Source organism: Podarcis filfolensis (assembly GCF_964270895.1).
Source record: "Podarcis filfolensis genome assembly, chromosome: 6".
Lineage (NCBI taxonomy): Eukaryota > Metazoa > Chordata > Lepidosauria > Squamata > Lacertidae > Podarcis > Podarcis filfolensis.
Window position 1 is genome coordinate 67,216,417 of NC_139609.1, and position 18,625 is coordinate 67,235,041.

Sequence of the window (18,625 nt, forward strand, 5' to 3'; positions counted from 1 at the left end):
CACTACAGAATTCCTTCACAGCAAGCAAAGATTGAAAATTCTGGCCAGAGCCTGCTTATATTAAATGTAAGTATCTACTTTAAGCCAGATACCCATCCCATTTCATCCCTCTGTAAAACAGAATTAGCTCGCCTCAAGGCAGCAACAAATATTTGTTTTGTAGAAGCAGGTTTTGTCACAAGCAAGGAGTGGGTATTTGCTTTGCAGAAGCGCTGTATGTCATGCCTCCAGCCGACAAATAATACGTTGTTCTCTCCAGCGACTTAGTTGGATACACTGTCTTGTCAGTTTTTAAACTTGCTATCTGCCACAAGTGGTTTGTTAAGTTATGACTATTTATCATAATGGCAACCATTATGAATATTCAGGAAGCTGGGGGAGGGGAGAATCACAGAAGCGGTTTTGCTAAGGCAGAGGAATACTTAAGGTAAGATCAGTTGGGCAAACAAGCAAATTCTTAGCTTGATACAGATGCTTCAGTTGAGGCTGGTCATGGAACCTCCTACAGTCTACGTCTGATGTTAAGCAATCAACTCTTGAGTTGAATGTTTGATGCACCCCAGCGGTACTCACCCTGTGGTGATATCATCATCCTCAGTCATGGTCTTGCCCATTAAGTCACTGTCACTCATGTACCCAGATTTGAGATCGACGTCATCAGCATCAAGCGACTCCACAAGCTCCAGGCGGGAAATGTGGCTGAGCTTGCTGGGGCTGCGCATGGGCATGGTGTGGGAATAATGAGCTCGCTCCCCGTGCATGTACCAGCTGGGAGTGCCTTCCGAGCGGCATCCCCCACCCACTGAAGGGGCATCTCCAGCCTGCAGGCGGGGGCTGGACTGACCATAGCGCCAGGAGAGGGGAGAGGAGCGGTTGGACAGGCTGGAGACGCTGCGGGGGTTGGCTTCGTCACTGTCATAACACGTCATCTCCAGCGAGCTGCAGGAATAGAGCAGAGAGAAATGTCTGAGGGCGAGAAGTGGAAGAAGGTGGGCAGATTCTGTCAGGGCACTCCTGAAAACCAGAACACCTGTAACAAAGATGCACTCAAAATTTTAAGTCTTGGTTAAGACTGGATAGTCAGGCAGGAGCACAGACTGAGCACTGCACTAGGCTGAATGTGGGTGCTGAGAAAGTACAGTGGTACTTCAGGTTACATACGCTTCAGGTAACATACGCTTCAGGTTACAGACTACACTAACCCAGAAATAGTACTTCGGGTTAAGAACTTTGCTTCAGGATGAGAACAGAAATTGTGCTCCGGCGGCGTGGCAGCAGCAGGAGGCCCCATTAGCTAAAGTGGTGCTTCAGGTTAAGAACAGTTTCAGGTTAAGAACGGACCTCCAGAACGAATTAAGTACTTAACCTGAGGTACCACTGTACAGGCAACCATCATCATCATCATCATCATCATCATTTTATTTGTATGCCGCCTTTCCATAGTTAATGCTCAAGGCGGCTTACAACATAACAAGATTTACATAATTACCAATGTAACAAAAGTCATAAGCAATAAATAAAACACATCAAAAAGTACACAGCCAAATGGAAAACAATTTCCACATAAATCATAAAATCTAAAACTAAGAATACAGCATTAATATCAATTACAATTTAAAATGACATAGATAAAAAATAAAAGCAATTTATTTAAAACACAAAAACGGAGCCCTCTCTGCCCAGATGGAAGGAGGCAGGCAAGGCTCTTCAGGCCCTCAGCAGCAGGTGAGTCCCTCGCTCCGCATTATTGGTCTTACTTGCCCTCATTCTCTAACAGGTTGCCAGCTACAGCGGAGGACCGAGCTCAAGTACTTTTAGTTAGGTGCATAGGAAGGAAGAATTCCAGATAAGCATAGCTTCTCTCACCACTGTAGGATTGCAATGGAAGTGCGGTGTGAAATTTGGTCGTGTGAGCTCCTGGATAGTGCCACCTGAATGGTGCCAGTTCTCCACTCAAGTTTCCCTACTAGCCAATAACTTTTTGATTCAAATCCATTGTGTGTGAACTGAGTGTCACACTACTGTCTTTCAATGCGCGCTTGTGTGACTATCAAGCAAAGGTTAAAATACAGTTGGGGGGGGGCACATGTTCACCTGATCCAGCTGGATAACAGCATTACAGCTTTGCATTACAGAACATGGAAACACAGGTAGGTGATTTATATCAAGTCAGACCACTGGTCCATCCACCTTGGTATTATTCTGTACTATACTAACTGGCAGCTGCTCTCCAGGTTTTCACACAGGCGACATTCCCATCTGGAGATGCCAGGGATTGAACCTAGTTCCTTCTGCATGCAAAGCAGATAGTCTGCCACTGAGTTATGGTCCTTCCCCGAAAGAAGTACCCAGCAAGTTCAGAATTCAAGTTTCCCTCCCTCCCTCACCCCACCCTACCCACTGTGATCTGAAAGGCAGACCTGGAAACCAGTGTGTAAGGAACGTGAAGGGTTTTTTTCAACACAGCAGTGAAGGGTGTTGTGTTTCCATTACAAATAAAGGCAAGCATGAGAGTTAATGGCCCTTGCTGATGCCCCAGCTCCAGGCATGCCTTTCATTTAGATTCAATAAAAGCAGTTACTGGACATCAAATACAAAGCGATGATTAAAACCATCTCTGGAATGGATTCACAGCTCCGGGAGAGATGGAGCTCAGCCTACAAAGCCCTGCAGACATGGTTTCAATAATTACACTGATGCACAAACGTTGTATTAAACTGAAATTAAATGTGGGGTGTGTGTTTTTTAAAGAAAAAATTTTATTGCCTTCTTAATTTGGTGGGGAAACCTGCCAATATTATGCTTAGAACACCTTCCAGGCCATCCCAAGAGGGAAATGCCCCTACACTTTGATCTGGAACATGGGGAAATGGTAGAGTGTTTTGCAGAATACCAAACGTAGGTGCCCAGGAAAGAGATTCTAAAACTGGATGAAGCTGACTCCCCCCCCCCCTCTCCAAGGTGGGCTCCACTTTTGGAGCATACATCCCCTCTAGCCATGAGGCAATCCAATCCAATTTGACCTCTACTGCCTCTTTATCTAGTGAATCACCTAAAATTAATCTCCAGCTTTGTTAAAATAAAATGTGCTACATTTCTTCAGACTTGTATTCTCTGCCTCCAAAGGGACACTTGTGATTTGCTTAGTCCCAGAGGCCGATCTGAGTAGCTGCTGCCTTAAAAGGGGGGGGGGGCAGCCAGCCATTGCAGTTTCTCAGCCCAAATAGTCCTTGGTGCAGCCAAAAACGTGTTTTGTACCTATGATAATTTATTAATAAATATTGCACACTCCAATCTAATTAAGCCTGCAAAATGCTTTCTGCACGCATCTTGAGACTGTTGCAAACTCGTCATGCCCAGCTTCTCTTCTTAATTCCTTCGCTTCTCTTTTGCTTAACATTCAGCCCGTAGAAGGGTTCCGGAGAACTCAAAAGCTTGCTAGCTACTTTGCCACATTTTATTTGGTCTGAACAAAAGTATTACATTACTGTGGCTGGTAGATCTGAAGAACTTCCATCATCACCGAGTGCCTCCTGCTGGCAGAGGTGTAAACAGCACACAGTATGCAACACTCCTCCCAGCCTGAAGATTTACATTAACATGTTGCTTTTCAAGAACTCCAGACCTGATGATCAGGCAGCAAGCTCCAACTCTCAGTAACAGAATCCCACCACTGCAACCTGGAGTGGCTACTTTTAGCAGTGCGGCATAAAGAGGAGTGTATGGGACCCACAGCATTAATAAGAAGTGGGTTAAATTTGGCTGCTGTTGCACTAGTGCTGATTGCAGATCCTCAAATAGCAGCTGCTTTGAAGAACAAGGCTCTGAAAGAGGAAGTTAATTCTAGTAACAGAGATTTTATATGCAACAGGGTGCCATTGTTTAAGAAGCCTAATCAAGGAAGCTACCAGATCCACCATCATTTGCTACTTCCAAAATAAAATTGTGTTCACCAAATGGCTGGCAGTTCTTACTATGACTTAAAATGATCATAACAAAAAAAAGCTATTAATACACTAAGAAAACAAAATATCAACCTATTTACACTAGGAGTCAAATTAGGAACAAAGAAAGTTTCCTTATACTACTAGTCTACCCCAGAATTGTTTGTTTCAGGGTTAGCCAACAAGGTGCCCGCCAGATGTTGTTAGACTCCAACTCCCAACAGAACCAGTCAGCAATGTGTGGAGGGTATGCGACTGGCAGAGGCTCTCTGGGTTCTCAGGTAGAAATGTTGGCAGGAAATGCTAGTTATTTACAGAAGGAAATATCTAAAACATGACCCTTGCCACAATCTGCAGTGTGAACTGGTACAATCCAGGAAGAACTCCACCATCTAGTTTTGCTGAATGTGTTGCTCTAACCCAGTCTTTGAGTGGATGGGATCTAGCCCTGCAAGCATGTCAATACTAGAGGTGGAGGACAGGTCAAGACTGAATCATCTGTGTGTTATCTTGCCAAATATAATCATTACTCTATAAGTCCCTGTGATCTTTGCTCACTTTTGGCACCCTATGATTTAGTTCTGATCGCAGGCTATATTCTTCTATTTTATGGTTTAATCTTTTGGTGAAAGCATGGGTGTGGCAGATCATAGCTCAATGCAATGTGCTATTTTATGCATTGTACACACACACACACATTTGTCTTGTTTTGCTTTGTTTAATTTGCTTCCCCAATGATTCCAACCTACAAATAATGCTATATTGTATTCTTACTTTAGGACTGGCTTACACTAACAACAAGTTTTTAGGCAGAGATTTCTGCCAAGAGAAATACCGAACAAGAAGTGATTAAACCTGGGTTCTTTTAAAAAAACCTACAGCTTTCTACAGGTATACCACCTCAGTGAGAACAAAGACGAAATTGTAGGGAAGGGCAGTATACAAATTTAATAAAGAAATAAATATTGTTTTCTGTAGGTACCACATTCAACATTGATTCACACCAGGTGTGTGTGTGTGTGTGTGTGTACGTTATTCCATAATCCATAATCCAAGTTCATTTCAAAAATGAACAAAGAACCAAAACTATGTGACAAAATAAACCATTCCAGCAACCAATACAATAATACTCAAGTCCTAACAGTTCATTATGCTAGAAAAAACAACATTATAGTGGCTGCATTAAACAGCAAGCCACAAAACCGTCAAACTAAGAGAAGATGCATGGGCCCTTTTCAGTCACTATAACAAACATAGAGGAAAGGGAGGAGGGAGAAGGTGGCATCAAACAGCAAGTTCCACTCTACAGGAATTCATTAAAAGAGACCCCATTAATAGAGCGATATGCATGGGGTTCTGTTCAGGCATTCTAATGACCATGCATCAATGGATGGAACCTGCCTCTCCTACATGTGTTCATTATATTCACGTAACAATGTCAAAATAGGCTAAAGTGATATAGGACCACTCCACCTGACAGTCTGTCCACTCCACCTGACAGTTAGGCGGCAAAGATTCCACTTAAGCAGAGACAGATGGGCAGAGCCCAGTACATTATTATACCTTAAGGCTGAGATGGGGAGTCTGAGGCTTTTTTGATGTTGTTGGGACTCCAGTTCCTGTAACCTATGACCATAGGCCATGCTGGCCAGGACTGGTAAGAGTTGGAGTCCAGCAACATCGGACTAGGACTGAGGGAGCCCAACAATATCTGGAGCATCAAATGTCCCGGGTCTGAGACAAGAGAGCTCAAAGTAGTGAAATCAGCTGGGGAAAGCATAAAAGGTATACATTGAACCTGGGGCAATGGGTGATCACTGGATGTTCAGAACTAGTCTTCTGGTCATTGGGTATAGTGGCTAGAATTTAAGGCCACAAAACCAAGGTTCAAATCCTACTTCAACCATAACGCTCATTGTGATCAGCCTAACCTAACTCTCAGAGTTGCTATATGCTCTGAGCACACTGGATAAAGTGCAGGTAAAAGATAATGAATGAAAGAGCAGGTGCCTGGTGGGCATGGGCTCAAATGCAGCCCCTTAACCTTCTTTTGCAGAAACATGTGGTCATATGTACACACAGACACCTCCCATGACGTGGGTTGTGTTCCTATGTTCCCTGTGCATTCTGAGCTCCCATTCCCCCCTCCCCCGGTTTCCCGGGGAGCTTATGCTTTTTTACCTTGCTTTGCATCTTGGCTAGCCCAGCTCTCCCAAGCCCAGCCTTCCTCTATGAATAACTAATGCCTTGGATTCCTTCCATGAAGCAATCTCTCCTGATCCAACATCTCCACATTTAGCAAAGCAAATCAACTGGAAGCAAACCAGCATTCCTCCCTTGCTGGATCCCCATGCTGCAGTGACTCATCTGGGTGGGGTTCATCTGGCATCTCCCAGCCTGAATTGAGTGAGGCAGGCAGCAGGAGACTCTTGTTCTGCAGTGTGCATCATCAACCAAAATCTTTGTGGGGAGGGTGATAAAAGACGGGGAGAGAAAGATGAGCAGCAGCGCGGGGGTGGGGTGGTTGTTTCAAGAACAGCAACCTTCCCTTGCATTCAGCTGGTGTAGTACAATATTTATAAACAGCTGATAAGCAGCATTAATATTTGGATTTAAGCATAAAGCAGCAAGTGTTTCCAAGTGGCTTTCAGTAAGTTCAAGCACAGGCTGTTGGAAACCAGGAAGTTACAGCCATGTGGTGATTCTGTGGGAAATTAGCTGAAGTGTCATTGTCTGAAACAGAGGTTGTACTGCCAGACGTCTTCCCACACCTTTCCGTACTAACTATTCTTATGAGAGATCCTCTACAGTCTCTTTGTTAGCTTCCCTAGGCAAAACTCAGGGATGTAGTTTTAGGATCCCAGCAAAAGTTAGAACCTCAGAGACCAAAAGCAGAAGGGGAGTGTCCCTGTTTCCCTTGTGCTGAGTGACAGCCTGATCACAAATTCCATGTGCTCAGCTTGAGGAATGAGCTCACCTTGCCAGCCAACTTCTCTCTCTCCTGCCAAATTACAATGATATAGATACACACAAAAACATTGCTGTGGTTTGCTCACTGGAGGTCTGAAAAGCTGCTGTCACTGCATTAGCTCACTTGGACAGTGGAAAGCCAAGGGAAAGTTTTATTACACAGAGGCCACTGCCAGTGCCCTGGTCTGAGGAAAGGGAAGTCCAGGACTGAGGCTTTGCTGGGACAATTCCACCACGTGGCATTAATGCAATTGCTGCCCTTAAAGGGACAGGCGTACTTTGTGAAATAAGATGCTACACCTCTCTCTGGATATGTGCACCACCCCATTCAAATTTCTCAGGAAGTGTAATCAGGACTAATCTAACTAATGCTAAACAGGTGTTTAAAAGCAACCTTTGAAGCAAGGAGCACACACATGATGTTGAATCCCACAATGCAAATTCATTCTTCCTTGAATACCCACACTAAGTTCAATAAACAAATAGGGGCACAGTTACCCCATTCAGGACCAGGGAAGCCCTCACATCTGCCCACCCCCTGTCCCCCAGAAAAAGTACTTCAGTCTTATTGGTATTCACCCTCAATCTGTTGACCACTATCTACCCCCACTTGAGGGGAAAACGCGGTAACTGGGTTGCCAAGTCTCCCATTGGAATTAGTGTGGAAGGAACCAAGCTTCAGCAAATAAATGTGCAGGCCAAATCAATAGAAACACAACCCTTTCTCCTCCAAGCTCCAAAATGAGTATCTGTATGGAAGGGGCACCCTTGGGGCGGTAAGCTTTGGCTGCTGCAGTCCTGGTGCATCCTAACCTCCCTCTAGGCATGGTCACATCACAGAATACAACAAAGATGTCCAAGGTTAGACAGCAGAACCAAGCTATTTAAAATGACTGCACAACAGCATCTCATTTTGGCCAAATGTCCACAAGCAAGGGTAGTCTGTGGGCAAAATATGACAGTGAACCACAGCAACCTTAAAAAAAACAAACCCCAAAACTACCTAGTCCAACGCTATGAAACATCTCATACTTGTTATGAGATGAGCAATGCTCTATCTTCTGACTTTAAATGAAGATTTCCTAGCAGGAATTGGTCGATATGGAATGTGGCCAGATGAACTGTTGCGATGCATCCAAGTAGGAACTATCAACCTGGTGGTCAAGAGTAAAGGGAATCTAGGAGCAGAGGTCTCACCTGTGAGTTACTTGGGAGCCCCTCAAGCTGGACATGGTCTCCTCCAGGTTCTGCCGCAAGTCAAGCACATTCTGTACTGTCCTCTTTCTCTGGGATTCAGGATCTGTTGGAAGAAAAGGATGGAAGTTCCATAGTGAATAACAGAAAATAAAATATGACCATCACAATGGACTTGCAGAAAGCATGGGCTCCACACCTTGTAAAGCTTTCATCCCTCAGTTTGCTTGTTACCACCTCAACCTCCACACTCCTATTAACCTTGGTATGTGTGCCCTATTTGCCCACCCTACTTGTACATTTTTCTCTTTCCCTCTGAGTTGACAGCATGTGCATATGTCTGTGCCCTGCGTAGGAAATTAAATTTAACAAAGGACCACAAACTTGCAGAAAATAATTGTATGGGGTAGTAAACCTAGCTGTGTCTAATGTTAAAGCTGTCTATAAAACACAGACTGGCAGCTGGGAACCAGCCCCCCAGTACATCAATAGCTTGTTCCTAAACTAGGCCAAGCTGCTCATCTTTTGTCCATTTCTCCATGTTTTTTATTTCCCTGCAGCTGCCTTAAATCCCCTTCTACACTATGTTTCTCTAAGGATTTTAAACTGTGAGGAACTTCTCTGGAAGGTTCCAGAGAGCAGGACTAGAACTAATGGGTGGAAATGCCAAAGAAGCATATTTCAACTAAAACTTCATAAAAGCTGTTACACAGTAGTCACAGCCTGTGGCTAGCATAATGCTTATTGTATGGAACTAGCAGTCACTATTAACCTTTTCCTCGATGCATTTGTCTAATCTTCTTTTAAAGCCATCCAAGCTGGTGGCTACCATTGCCTTCTGCAGGAGCGCATTCCACAGTGCACAGCGGTACCTTGGTTCTCAAACGCCTTGGTACTTAAACAACTTGGAAACCAAACACTGCAAACCTGGAAGTAACTGTTATGGTTTGCGAACTTTTTTTGGAAGCCAAACGTGCTCCCTTTTGAGTGTTACGCTTCCGATTTGAGTGTCACACTTCCGTTTTCAGTATCACACTTCCGTTTTGAGTGTTATGCTTCTGTTTTCAGTGCCACACTTCTGTTTTGAGTATTACACTGAGGTCTGTCTGTTTTTGCTATCTACTTTGTGTTTTTGTGGCTTTTTTTTTTGCTTATGTGACTGTGTGGAACTCAGTTCAGCTACTGATGGACTGATTGTGTGACTGCAGTACATTGCTTATTGCTTTCATTTTATGGATCAATGGTCTCTTTAGATAGTAAAATTTATGTTAAATTGCTGTTTTAGGGTTTGTTTTTAAAAGTCTGGAACGGATTAATCCATTTTGCATTACTTTCTATGGGAAAGCGTGCCTTGGGTTTGGAACGCTATGGTTTTGGAATGGATTTCTGGAGCGGATTATGTTTGAGAACCATGGTACCACTGTATTCCATTCTATGCGCTATGTGGCATATATTTGTATATTGCTTTTCCACCCAGGAGCTCAAGGCTGTGTATGTTTTCCTCCCCTCCCTTGTCTTATATCTGCAACAGCCCTGTGAGGTAGACCAGGTTAAGTTAATGTATAAGCAGCAGTTCTTGCCAACAGATTGCAGGAGGTCCAACCCACATTCAGTGTACCAGGCCCAGGAAATTCTGTTGTCCTCCCAAGTCAAACCAGCCATCTTTGCTTGCCAAGGTGCAGGCTGCAATGCTTAGTGTCACCTAATCTGTCTCTCTCACATACATAGCACCCTTCAGCAGAGCTTCTAGGGTAATATGCAGAAACAATTTTCCTGTGCCATAACACCGGTCCAGACAAAGCATTCATGAATGCTAAAGAGTACTGCATTATTGTTGTTATTATAATCATTATAATCATTTCCTCATTTATAATTGCTTTTTTTAAGCACAGCCCACACAAGGTGATATACATATCACTAAACACAATACACTACAAAACCAACAGTTAAACAAATTATAAAATAACAATGCAAAAAAAAAGCCCATAAAACATATGCAGGTCAATTAAATAAATAGTGCAGCAACATCACTCCTGGCAGATAAGAAAGTGATGCACTGTAAAACAACTCTCAAAATAAAAATCATATCATAAGAGCTAAATTAAGGGGGGGAAACAGCCTGATATAAATAGATTTTTAAAGCTCAAAGCTTCGTAGTGTTGAGGTTATCGACAGTTCCATGGGGAGAGAAACATCCTATTTTCTCAACAGCATAACACACCTGGGACATCTGACACATCTGCCATTAGGAGAGCCTGTCTGACAAAGAGTTCTGTTCTCAAAGGACTAAACTCATACGTCAATAATACTGGCCTCCTGCTGAGCCATCATAAGCAGACCTTATTTTGAACTTAGAATATTCTGCTTCAGAGGATAAGCATCAAACAGTGGACCTACATTCAGCCACAGTCACTGTAGCCTATTATTCTCCATAGCAGTGGTTGTCAAATTATATTATCAGGGGTCCCTCAATGAGAAGATCATTAATAACAGACCTGAAAGGCAGTTTCCCTACCTATTTTTGCCCTGCAACATGCAGTAACACAGAAGGGTTTGAAGTTTTCCAGGGTTCACTCTCAGTCCTAGAGGATGAGGACCAAGAGGCCAGGCCAGCACCCTGGTTGAACTGACTGTGCATTACAGAATGGGGGTGGGGAAGTAGTAGCCCTCCAAATGTTCTTAAGATGTCAACACCCAACATTCTCAGACAGCATGGCCAATAGTCAAGAGAGGATGAGATTTGTAGTCCAACAACACTCTTAAGGACCTAGTTTCCCTACACCTGCTTTAGAACATGCCCCATGATCTTCTGTAAGAGCCAAACTAGATTCAATGGTAGCACTTCAGGAAATGTACAGTCAGATCAGCCACAATCACATAGAAAGCAGCAGGTGGGAGCCTGATGTAAGATGCAAAGAGGGGGCAAGAGTGACAAGTTCACTTGCTACTATTGCCTCCCTTCAGCCTCTCTCTCCAAGGACTTGAGTTTTCTCCCAGCTGGGCTCATTTCCAGTTTTGGAGCCCAGCTGAGGGAGAGACTGTGATGATATAAGCTACAGAGAAAAGGAGGGTTCTGCAAACCTCTTCCATGAGGGTTCTGCACACCTCATCCTTTGCACTTTCAACCAGAACCCTCACCTCCTGCTTTTGGTACTATTACAGCATACTCAAGCTTGAAACACTCAGATCCATCATTGTCATGACTAGTTGGGTCCTAACAGACAGAGGTGCTACAGGAATTATTCAACCAATAAATCAATATGGAAAGGGCTCCCCAAAGGTAGAAAGTTTGAAAGCTACTTCTCTGTATACCAGCCTTTCTCAACCTGATGGCCTCTAGATGTTGTGGACTACAACTTCCATGATTCCAGCCCATTAGTCATGTTGGCTGGGAAGGGTGGGAGTTGTGGTCCAAAACATTTTGTAGGCACCCGAGGTTGGTAAAGACTGCTGTAGATTATCCAGCATGGTACTTACAGACTATATAACAGTTTTAGTGAGAGAGAAGGGGGAAGAACCAACAGGAAGTCATACGTCCTGGACAGCATGTTGAGCCATTAAGAAAAGAGCAGGAACCACAAGTTCATAGAGTGCAAAGATAGCTGCAGAAATTCAGAGCAGATTAGGAAGCAAGCAAAGGAAATATTATATGAATCCACCCTGAATTAGGTCCCATTCTGGAATACAACTGTGCTGGTGTGGGATGTGCATAACTGAAGTTTCCAGTGCCATGTGAACTCAGGAAGACAGGAAGCAGGATGCAGCCCAATACTTGCCTGCTGTGGCCCTGGCAGTGCTGCTTATCCAAAGCTAATTCTCCAAAGCACTGGACTTCTGCCTAGTGCTAGGCAGTAGCTGTGGTGGGTCGTAGGGTAGCCTGAACCACAGAAAGCTGTCTGCTGAGTGGCTTTGAGTATTATTTCTGGAAAATTATAGTAGACACTTTCTTCTCATGTTTTATAAGGCCTGAGGCATGGGTGCAGCACAGCCAGACTGCTGCACTGCTGCTTCCCTAACACTTTGCTCTGTCCTACTTTCTTCTGGCACAACCCACCTGGCAATCAGGTGTGAAGCCCAAATCTCAGCTTGTATCCTGCCCATACCCAAGCTGGCAGAAGTGGAATCGTATGCCATAAGACATTTTAAAGCCGCTTTCAACCTAGCCAGGGTATCTGCGGTGGTAACTCTGGAGGAAAAGAGGTGGTGTGGATGGGTGAGAGACTTTTCTTTTCTTTTTAATAACAAAACAGGAGCCATAACGGAAACTCTGGGAAAGCAGCCAGTTGACTGAAGCTGGAATGAATGACAGCAGCTGATACACTCAGCAGCAGGTATGCTCATTCCCTGGGATATGAGCTGCTGCTGTTGCTGCTCTCAGGAATTCCAGTCTAACCTCTCATGCAGGAATTTGGAGTTGGCTGCTCAGTCTGAAGGCTGCACACACTTGTCGAGGGAAGCGAAGAAGAGTAAAGCTCCCCAGCTATGGAATGTGAATGGGCCAGGATACAAGAGCAACCCTCCAGCCTATGAAGAAGGAACAGTTTCTGTTATCTTTTACTTTGTACAAGCTGGCTTTTCTCAACCCAGTTGTTGTTGGACTACAACTCCAATCATTCTTACCTCGAAGTTCCAATGATCAGGGATGGTGGGAGTTGTAGTCCAACCACATCCAAGAACCCAAGGTCAGAAAGGCTGGTATAAGCAGTACAATCTAAATAAGCAAGTAAGAAAAGTCTGGAAAGCATGGTAAGAGAGAAGAAGAAGAAGAAGAAGAAGAAGAAGAAGAAGAAGAAGAAGAAGAAGGGGAGGAGGGGTTTGGACTTGATATCCCACCTTTCACTCCCCTTATGGAGTCTCAAAGCAGCTAACAATCTCCTTTCCCTTCCTCCCCCGCAACAAACACTCTGTGAGGTGAGTGAGACTGAGAGACTTTAAGAAAGTGTGACTAGCCCAAGGTCACCTAGCAGTTGCATGTGGAGGATCAGGGAAGCGAACCCAGTTCACCAGATTACGAGTCCACCGCTCTTAACCACTACACTACACTGAGAGGTTCCAAATGGGATAGGAAAGGGTTAGCTAGGTGGTGGCAGCAGGCAAGGAAGGTGATTGATGTGCTCTATATAGCACAGCATTCCAAAGCATTCCAGCCCCTGGATTAGCAATAGGCAAATGGAGACCCTGAGCTCAAGGACCTCTCCCCTGTTACCCTTGTAATACAGCCTTCACCTGCTTTTGCTCACATAGGCCAAAAAAGCAGTTCCTGGGTTTGGTAATACTTCCAAAAGCTTAATTATTAGAACACATTCTCAAACACAGCTGCCGCTTCCTGATGACATAATCAGCTGGGCAGAAACTCAGTTCTTTCTACAATATATACTTACATACACACATACATGCATGTGTATATATATATATATATATATATATATATATATATATATATATACACACACACACACACACACGAACACAAGTATACACACACACACACACACATACACACACATTCCCTGATGTACACAGCTGAAGTTCAAAAGAAAATAACTCTCAAAATCTCTATTACTGTTCATATGGGGTTACAGAGTCCTTTGCCCCATCACCACCACCATCATACTTCCCTGGGATAAATTACAACATCCAACTCTTTCAATGGAGTGACTCAAGAATGAATAGATATGGAAAACAACAGTTCCAATCCATAAATCTAAACATACACCGTGTCTGGAGAAAGAGTATGAAACTTTATTTTGTCCTGCTTCACAACTAGAAATCCCATCCCAGTTCCACACACACAGCACATTCCCACCCACACTGTGAAATATGCTAGTTGCATTGTGAAATGTAGGGGGCAAGCTGATTAAAGGATTCTCTGGCAACAAATGCTGCTAGGAACCTTTTCTGACCAGCTTCTCCCATCCATGCAGTCACCCCCCACCCCACAAGCAAGGAAGCAATTGGATCAAACCATGCAATTCAGACCCCATTCCAGATGTTACAGCCTGAAGCAGCCAAGAGGGTGGCTCAAGACAGTTATTATACATACAGTAGCAGCAGGGTAGGAACTCGAGGTGAGAGTTCAAACCACACACAGAGCTCGTAGGGTACTGTACGCCCAAAAGGACTAGAGTAGGCCCACTTCCAATCTGGATCTGCATTCTTAAAAATAATAAACCCCAGCTGCATACAGAAACATTCCACTAAGCAAACATTCTACCTCCAATAAGTTCTTACAATGAAAGCTAAAACAAAGAGGTTGCCAATGGATAGTAGACTTGATCAGTGCTTGGGTGGGATCTCCGCTCTTTTGTTTTCTCAAGGAACAACAAGGTATATGGATAGGTAGCTATGCATACATGTTATACTATATACGGCATACAGTATACATATACAGAGGGAGAGGGAAAGGAAGACATGCTCACATTATTGACATGTGAAAACCTGAATTTTTAAAAAACTATTTTTAAATAAAAAGTAGAAGTGAAATTGTATATTGTTGCTTTCTGATGAGCGAAGTAACATTAAGACACGGCTAATTCACACTATTGCAGATCACTTATAATCTAGCCTAAGATACACTATCCGACGTTAATAATGCCTGTGAAGATAACATTGCTAATGTATTTGAATGGTTTACTAAACAAGCAGTGCTCTCAAGACGAGACTGATGCTGGAAAAGTACTTTTGAATGTTGCAGAATTCACAATACAGATGCAACACCATAGTACCTTCACATGTGAACAAACTGAGGCTGGCAGAAGTTCATCTCTTTCCCCTAAGCAAATATAATTTTTGTAGTGTATGGGATCTCCATGGCCAGGGTTCATCCCAGGAGGATTTCAAAAATCTGTTTTAATTGTTATAGCAACAAAATAGCATGCTTAATCAGGAAGTAGATTGCTCCAAATTGGAAACTTGATTTAAATCAATGCTTTAAATTGGCCTTTTTTTCTTGGTAATTTAAACCATCTTTATTTAAATCAATGCATCCTGTTACAAAGCACTACCAGTAAATGCCCCTGGCCTATTTCGCTTGACAACGCTGATTCTTCCACAGAAATTGGCCTTTTTGCAAAGCTCTGAGAATATCTGTTGGTAAGATCCATCACGTGAATAATTATGATGTTTGAACCAGGTCTGCTATTAAAAATCAATACTGTGTGAAAGCAAAGGAAACCCAAATGAAAGGTACACTGTTGAAGTAATCAAAATTGACACATTATTTATCAGTGCCATACACAGCACAGGACTGGACATAAGGGGTTGGTGCAAGCTACATGTGGCCAAGGCAGGACACCTCAAAGACTTTCCTCACCCTTGTTCTCAACAGCTGCTCAAATGGATTCTCAAAAAGGCTACACCCCCTGCAGTGTTCCAATGCTAGCTGTCTAGCAGCAGAACTGCCGGTGGGACACAATCTCTTTGTAGCAAGGTAGCTACCCATAAAGTACCAATAGCTTAGATTTTCATCCTCTCTGCCAATCCATCCTCTCCTTATTTCATTCTAAAAGGATCAGTCTCCAAGAGTATTACTGAGCCGAGCCATTCCAAATGGGCTTCTCTTTCATCTTCTGAGAAAAGTTAATGCCATCAGAGAAAGATTGAGCCAGAGTTCACTGTAATTCTGTAAAAGCATAACAGCTTCAGAGAGAAAAAAGCCCCACTTAATACTTGCAAGTTTCAAATACTTGTCTTGCATTTCCCTCTTTTAGTAACTTAGCATGACTGCACTTACACTCAGCAAATCACAATCCACTCCCCCTCTTCCATTTAGAAGACGTGGCTTCTAGGAAGCATGCATATAACTTGAAAAGGGCAGCACAGGTATTCATTTCAGAAAGATCAGTACTCTATAGACTGGTGTAACTGAATTTTGTATCCATACCATGCATTTAAAGCTCATTTAAAGCATATTGCCTCCCCCAAATAATCCTGGGAACTGGAGTGTACCCCCCTCAGAGAGCTACAATTCCTAGCAACCTTAACGAACCACAGCTCCCAGGATTCCTCTAGGAAAGCCACATGTTTTAAATGCATGATATGGCTGTGGTCAGTCTACTCTCATGGAACACCACACTATTCCCTCACTACATTCTACTTTATTTGCATCTTCAAGAAACAAGGGAGCACATCTGCATCATTAAAAAATGGGTTGTAGCCAATGGCTGAACAAGCTGAAGGCCACTTGTGAAGCCAATATGTCTCCCCCAACCCCAACCCCCAAAGCTCATGTGAGTCCCTCTCTAGAGGATCAGAGCCCCATTCCCGAACAAACTGGTATGTGTTATGTAGATCTACAGCGGTCAAGAATTATAGTGATCAACCAGGGAGATGAAGAACTGATGAGATGCGACTGAACAGAAGGGCGCTTGTCATGTCACCTAGAATCAGGTGCCACATTGACAGATGGGAGCAGACTCACCCAGTAGAGCGCACACTTGCAATCTCAGTATTTCCACAAGGCAAGAGACTCTTGCGAGTGAGCACATCACACCTTGCATTCAAAAGCTTGGCAGGAGGGGCAGGGAAACTTGTTAGGACATCTTCCATCACTTCTGTCCAGTTCTCCTTGTCCTGCTCCCAAGAACTGTGTCTGCTGCTGAGCCTGCACCATTACTTGCCTGAATAAATAATCTCTTTCATACTTCCAAGTAAGAGTCTCCATCTGCCCGTGTTTGGAAGAACCAGAACAGAATCAGCACCTAAAGAGGAGATTCTCAAATTCCAGCAAGCCTCTCCAATTGAGAAAAGTTTGATCTTTCATGAAGGTCATCACTGAAAAGTTGTAGTGAAGAGCAGTGCAAAAAAACAATGAGTTGACCCATTCAGATATCAAAGTGGAAGCCTGGAAGAATCAGATGCTACGCTTAGCGACCTCTCTAGGAAACACTATTCCATGTTGAGGGAACTACAGCTTTAAGCAGATCTCCCTGCCTCATTCCACAATTGACCATAAGAGTCTTTGCCAATAGCTGGCTTGGATTTTGTTCTGAAGCACAAGGGATGCCATGGGCTCCCTGCAGACCCCTCTCAAGCAAGTGCCTCCTCTCCCTGTACTTTTTCTATTCAGCCTGTGTTTGCAGGTGTCAAGGGACTTTTAGTTCTCAGTGAGGAAGCACTGGATGTTCAGGATGGTAGCTGCAGTCAGCCAGAGACCAGAAGCTGTTGAGACTGCATGGTGCGGTTTGTTGTGGACAGTGCCTGTCTGTGTACGGGCCAGCAAAAAATGTACAGAGGATAAGCAGCACCCAAAACAGTGGACTCCCTGCAAAGATTCCTGTGGGTAGTTGATACAAAACAGCTCACTGTTTGAGGAAATCAGAATGAAACGGAGTCTCTGTTTGCTTGTTCTATGCTGGCTTATTAGGAGGGTGAGTGGGTGTATTTATCAGTGTTTGTGTGTATCTATGTGTGTCTGTGTTTATATGCCTAGTAAAATTAGTCTGGATTCAGAAAGGACCTACTTAGATGACTCAAAGGTCTGCAAAGGCTGCCTTATACAGAAAGGCTTCATGTATGCAGGCTCTTGTTATCCATGGTGTAAGGGGGCTGCAATCACAGTTTGTAAATGCCTGTATGGGCATTTCCAAGGGCAGGCAGTTTTGTGAATGATATACGATGCTTAGGAAGATAAACCAAGGAGCATTCAGTCTAGGAATAAGACCCACATTCTTAAGGCTTAGAAGAGTTACTGGACACTGGCACAATCTGGAAAATGACAAGTTATACGGTATTACCTGAAGAAATGAAACATTTTCTAAAATGTTTTCCAGAAGCAAGCAGAGGGAAATTTGGGTGATAAAGGTGCATGTACCACAGGGCCTTCTCCCTTTATTTAAGTGCCACATAGGTAGTGTCTGGTATAACTGATGCTCAGAGTTTCATAAAGAAGACACACAGAGATTTGTTAAGCACGCATATATGTGCCAATTAGTTAAAGAATTTAAATTATTTTTGCAAAAAGCCCAAAGTCAAAACATTCCACATGAGAAAAAGATGTCAAAGACAATCGGGATCATAAATAGACTCTGTGGCCCCATCCCACTGAAACCAGCCTAGAATTGACTGGTTCTTTGAGGATATGGCAGGAAAGAAGAGGAAGACTAAGTACTTTGCTTGCAAATGGACCATACGAAAGACACAAAGTTCAAATCCTTCCAAAGCTACTCTCAGCATCTATGTGAGGCGATGGCCTTGTGTGGTGAAATTCTGTATTTGAATTGTTTTTAATAGCTTTTCATGTTTTGTTACTTACACATTGTTGTAAATTGCCCTGATACTTTATGAGATGACCAAACGTAAGTATAAATAAATAAATAAATACAAACTGTAATCGTGCATGTCCTCACTAAGGCAACCTTCACTAAAGTGGCCTGTGTTCAGCACTTCAGGACAGAGCGCCACCAAGTTCCAAGATTCATTTCTATTTAGCTTTATTTCCATCAGCTCAGTTTGAAGCTACTGGCCCAGTCATACAGTTTCAGTGGAACTTTCTCATAAGAGCTTTTGGGACAGCAGCC

At 43.4% G+C, this 18,625-nt stretch overlaps 1 protein-coding gene across 16 annotated transcripts in view; it reads right to left on the minus strand.

Annotated features, from left to right (window-relative positions):
• The window catches only part of NAV1 (neuron navigator 1), a 268,134-nt gene that overhangs the window by 99,965 nt on the left and 149,544 nt on the right, over window positions 1-18,625 (minus strand). For all 16 annotated transcript variants that reach the window (XM_083617268.1, XM_083617271.1, XM_083617285.1 and 13 more), the window contains 2 exons: window positions 8,112-8,214; window positions 574-939 (listed from right to left, as the gene is read on the minus strand). In XM_083617268.1, coding sequence (XP_083473394.1) covers window positions 574-939; window positions 8,112-8,214 — 469 coding nt within the window. The remainder of the gene's footprint in view (window positions 1-573; window positions 940-8,111; window positions 8,215-18,625) is intronic.